This window comes from Pinus tabuliformis, chromosome 9, assembly GCF_031772625.1.
Source record: "Pinus tabuliformis cultivar Carrire ecotype Pingquan chromosome 9, CPIR1, whole genome shotgun sequence".
NCBI lineage: Eukaryota > Viridiplantae > Streptophyta > Pinopsida > Pinales > Pinaceae > Pinus > Pinus tabuliformis.
In genome coordinates this window covers 1,352,119,196-1,352,124,430 of record NC_142307.1, presented here as the reverse complement: position 1 = coordinate 1,352,124,430, position 5,235 = coordinate 1,352,119,196, and the positions used below count along the sequence as shown (strand labels likewise).

Here is a 5,235-nt window from a genome sequence, read left to right as displayed (position 1 = left end):
GTTGAAATAATTCAGATATATTATGTTGCAAATATTAATATTGGAGAAAGTCAAATAAAATTAATAAGATTTAGTATTAAATTAATATATAAATTAGATATCATTTTTTTTGAGATTCAACTGTGTTAAGTAAGTCATTCATTTATGACTATTTTCATGAGAAGTACTCGTAATTGACTAATTTTTCATGATTTTTGATAGTCCACTTAGTAGTCATTGCATTGGGTGATGCTCACTTCCGGGGCTTGCACCTGGTAACTAGCACTGTCTTTGGCTCAAGCGTGCTTAACCATGGAGTTTTTCGCCACAATCAAGCCCACTTAACTTGCTACCCCATTTGCAAAACCTTAACAAGTATTGTGCCTCATGAACCATTCAAGTAGAGTTCCCTTCACTCTTTTGTATTTAAGTATTGATGTTTTGGCACTTGAATGTTAGGTTATAAATTAGTTGGTTTATTTTTATTAGGAAATTAAAGATTCTATTTTATAAGGAAATATTTAATAGCATATGTTTAGTTATTGAGATAAATAAAATAAGCAATTGACCCTTATGGAATAAAAAATTATTTAAAAGATTAAGATAAAAATATTCTAATATTCTAATTTGATATTTCGTTTTAATTGATTAGTCGATAAAATCAAAATTATTTTCAAATTCAAACTTAATTATTTGAAAACATTTTCCAAAAAAATCACATTAATATAAAAATAAACCAAAATAATTTATAACCTAACATTTATATAAACTATATTTATATAAACTACGAAAAAAACAAACAAAACAAATTCAAACTAAGAACAAAATGCATCACAAAAACTTAAAATGATATATATATATATATATAAAAAAATTAAAAAAACCAACCCCATATCAAACATTAACCCAATAAAATAACATGGTTATACGCATAGAATCATAGGCACATAACAAACATATACCAATCCTCCATTTTCCAGTCACTGATCATGAAAAGACATTCTAACCTTCGGCCATTTATAAAAGTGACACGATTCGCGCACCGGACAGTTGGGCCTTCAAATAAAAAGAAAAAATGATTCCATAAGTGACAATTTCATTTTCCATTTAATTCATACTTTACATCATTCCTATATTTATACCTCTACTCCCCTTTATCGTCCATTGCTTAATATTTATTAATTCATTTAATTATCACAAGCATGCCACACACACTTCTTGTAATATTCCACCCACATTCCACCCACCACTAATGCTCCTCATAATATTCCACCCGACACCAAATCCTCAAACGCTTCTTCTTAATATTCCACCAACACATGGAAGTTACCATACAATATGCCTATCACTAAATTAATAAAGATTATTTTAAAATCATATATATATGTTCCATGTGGTTCATCATTTAAATCTATGAAATATTTGTATGAGACAAATTTATTTGGGTATATCTGCTTAAAAAACCTAACCCAAAAAAGACTTCTCAATTTATTTGAATATATCTACCAAAAAAAACCTAACCCAAAAAAGACTTCTCAATATCTCTCGAGACTCAAAAATCGAATATTATAATAAATTAATTTAAATTTACATAATAATTTCAACCGTTCCACTAATTCTTTTAATAATTTTAGGCTTCTGACAGTCCCGCGTTCCACTAATTCTTTTAGTAATTGTAGGCTCTTAACCGTAATGATTCCTCGTGAATGTTCGTGCGTCACAATCTTCTTTTTGTCTGCCTAATGAACCTAGTTAGAACGATGACCTCTATTCAAAGCTGAGAGGCTAAAATTTTGATTACCGGCTATATAGGTCTCGAACCGGGAAGGTAAGGGCTAACGAGCTTGCCATAGGGCATGTTTAGCTGCAAGTTCGATAGCCATATAAACTATATGTGTGTGGTGATTTTTCGAACACTCTGTCTTCACCGAAAACACATGATCGCGGTGACTTTCTGAACGCTCCGTCCCCACCAAAAGTAATATGGCTATTGAGATTGCAGCTAGACAAGCATTTAATGCCCTATCACAAGTTGGTTAGCTCTTGCCTCGAAACGATCGCTAATCCACAAAAACCAACCTTGCCTCGAAGCAGTCGCTAATGTACAAAACCCGTACCAGGTTGGCTTTCAACCTGTGGCCCGCATCGAAGCAATCTGCACCTCCAAGGCTAAATCGATGCAGATTCAAATGGCGAATTTAATTACAAAGTCTGTATGGGTAAAGCTTTTATATTTTACCTCTAATTCTTTATAGATTACTCCGCTGGATGAACTAATTTATGGAATCTCCTGCTAAAACCTTCTACGCGTGCAGTTAACGCAATCAAGAAAGTTTGAGACGGTGGCCGAGGAGCTGTCGGTAATAAGCGCAGATATCTCTAAAGAATGTATGGCCGATGTTCAGTTTCCGACCTTTGAAGCCAGGAATTTCGTCTACTGTCTATTTTCTTTCATCTGCCTGTTCAAAATTTGACTGTGAAATACCATTGTACGTCTTTGAGTTTTTGAAACTTCGCCGTGGGATTGATAACGGATTAAAATTGTTTGCCCTACTGGACCCTGGTAGCATAGGTTTCGACTCTTGTCCTGAGTTTGGTGAGTTTTTCACAGTTATATCTTTAAACAGAAAAATCCCTTTCTGGTTGAATCTTCGGTTTTTTCCTCCTCCTTCGACAAATCTCCAGCGAACGTTTGGAATTCCGGCTCGGTTATCTTCTATTCCGAGTTTTATTTGTGTAATTCTTCGCAATCTTCGCCATATGCCCTTGAAGAAAGCTTAAAGATTATGTAATTCCGGATTATATTGGATATTTTGTTTGTATTCCTGCGTCTTCCACATTTCTTTTTTTGGATTGGACATTTGTATTTTCTTCTCTGTTCTAAAATATTCACGACTCTATCTTGTTTCATATATTTGCAATGTCTTGTGAATGAATTTGCAATTTAATTTTGCCATGGCAAGTCCATCGAGCAGAACTGTATAATTCCTGTCCGCCTGCCCCTAATTCGAGCCCAAAATGGCCTATGCGGACAATGAGCAAAGTGAAGATTATCTTTTCAAAATTGTATTGTTAGGCGATTCCGCCGTTGGAAAATCGAATTTACTGTCGCGATACACCAAAAATGAGTTCTCTCGAAATTCAAAAGCAACGATCGGTGTGGAATTTCAGGCAAAGACCTTGGAAATCGACAAGAAGGAGATTAAAGCGCAGATTTGGGACACTGCTGGTCAGGAACGGTTCAGAGCCGTAACGTCTGCATACTACAGGGGCGCTGTAGGAGCTCTGTTGGTCTACGATATAAGCAGGCGCCAGACTTTCCAAAACATCTGTCGCTGGCTAGAAGAACTCCGCAGTAAGTATCTAATAGCTACCAGTACACAGGTTCAATGCTTGTCGTAACTACCAAATTTAGTGTTGCTGGGGTAAATTTTTGTTAACAATTAATATGCAAATTCCTTTTCCTCACCGGCTTCTAAAATTTTGGCAGAACTCCAGGCAATCTGGTAGAATTTAATTTCTCTGTTGTGTAGGGTAAAAGGCTACCGTTTTTTCTGTATGAGTGCTTACGTTTTCCAGTTTTTAGTGGAATTTCATTGACGGAATCTTTTCTATATGCTTGCTTCTAGTTTTCACTGCGTTTTCTCGTTCTGCTACTGAATTTTATGAAAATTTTCTTTATTCTTCACGGTTTTGGTTTTCTTGACCGAAATTTCTCAAGTGTTTAAAATATTTTTCCCTTCAAAGCTGGAACGAATCATGTGAAATTTTACGAATTTAATTTTGAGTGATTTGCAGTGCACTCCGACTCGGGCATTGTGACAATGCTCGTGGGAAACAAGTGCGATCTAAAGGAGGCGAGAGAGGTTTCGGTAGATGACGGAGCGGCACTTGCCCAGTCTGAAGATCTGTTCTTCATGGAAACATCTGCCCTGGACTCTACAAATGTGTCCATCGCTTTTCAAACAATAGTCAAAGAGATCTACAACGCCACGAGCAGAAAAGTTCTGTCATTTGACAACCAAAAGCTAGAGACAACGTTAACTAACAGAAAAACATTGAAATTGGACGACAGCGAAAACCAAAAGGATTTATGGAATGGGGTCCGGTGCTGCCGCGGCTGAGTAAATCCAGAGGTTATTTTGCGCGCTCTCCTTTTCTTTTTTCCTTTAAACTGTTTTTCGAATACAGAACTCGCTCCTTTGAATCAGGGTTCTGATCAGGTCTAGGGTGGGCAAATGTTTAGCTGCTCTGGGGAAATGCTTCTCTGGCGAAAAACAAGTTCGTAAACAATGTGACCTGTGCCTCGGCCTCAAAAATATATGGAGAGTGGGGAATGTCGGAAACTTTGGTATGGTGAAGAAGGGCTGTCCCATGTATGTATTGAGGTTTGGATGAGTATTATGAAAAATATTGCTGCTAGTCCCGTTTGATTTCAAGAAAATAAAAGGAATATGATATTTTCAAGCTGCCACGTATTCACGGAAGGAAAGTAGAATAATTGCCTGTTCCATAGTTTGATTTTTGTTTTTGCCCTTACTTCTTAAGGATAGCTTGGGTTGAAAACGTATCAGTTAGATTTTGCACAAGAACAACTCTGGTGATTGTATGGGGTCTGAGAAGGTATGGGTTTTCTTTGTGTAATTTTCTGCTTACGTTATTGGTATATAAAAAAAATAACTTGTGATTTTTTTTTATTGTTATTATAACTAGCATTTGCACCAAATGTTGCAAAGGAAACGGCGTAAGGCATAAATTGAGGAACAATCAGGACATGGAATGGGCAAATCTAAATGAAATGTAGAGATGTAGTAGAAATGAAATTGATTTAGGGTGCCTTACACTGTTTTTTATTAATTATTGAATTAATATTGCATATAAATTGTTGTTCATGACTATGAAGCTACCAAGTTGCTCAATGGGAAAGCTATAGCCAAAGGAGAGGAGAGGTAGGAAGAACACTATAAATTGTACATGTGAGTTAATTTGAATTTACTTTATCACTATATCACTGAGAAAATAACTTGTAATCAGATATGCCAATCAAGAACAAAGAACTGGATGAAGGTTGAACACTTTCTCTGAGTGTGGACAACCGAAGAAGAACCTCGTGAGTAAGCCCCAACTGAATCATGGAATTCGAAAAGGATGAATAAAAAATAGCTGCCAGTTTTCCTCTTCTACCAAATGCCCCATTCTTATTATAGATGTCTCCGCAACTCCAATTTCTGACAGGACTTTGCGATTCCTTGAACT

At 36.0% G+C, this 5,235-nt stretch overlaps 1 protein-coding gene across 2 annotated transcripts; it reads left to right on the top strand.

Annotated features, from left to right (window-relative positions):
- Positions 1 to 1,856: 1,856 nt before the first annotated feature.
- LOC149153514 (ras-related protein RABA5e-like) lies at positions 1,857 to 4,626 on the top strand. 2 transcript variants are annotated; one of them, XM_089445720.1, is made up of 3 exons: positions 1,857 to 2,188; positions 2,295 to 3,334; positions 3,778 to 4,626. In XM_089445720.1, the coding sequence occupies exons 2-3, from the start codon at positions 2,998 to 3,000 to the stop codon at positions 4,101 to 4,103; spliced, it is 663 nt and encodes a 220-aa protein (XP_089301846.1). In that variant the 5' UTR covers positions 1,857 to 2,188; positions 2,295 to 2,997; the 3' UTR covers positions 4,104 to 4,626. The 2 variants fall into 2 exon arrangements, with proteins under 2 accessions (XP_089301846.1, XP_089301847.1); XM_089445721.1 differs by lacking the exon at positions 1,857 to 2,188 and having other exon boundaries at positions 2,227 to 3,334.
- Positions 4,627 to 5,235: the final 609 nt, after the last annotated feature.

What these genes read in the sequence shown, in the direction of transcription:
- LOC149153514 (XM_089445720.1), top strand. Translation starts at nt 2,998, where the DNA reads ATGGCCTATGCGGACAATGAGCAAAGTGAAGATTATCTTTTCAAAATT. An exon ending in CTGGCTAGAAGAACTCCGCA is followed by an intron (nt 3,335 to 3,777) that starts GTAAGTATCTAA and finishes AGTGATTTGCAG; the next exon opens with TGCACTCCGACTCGGGCATT.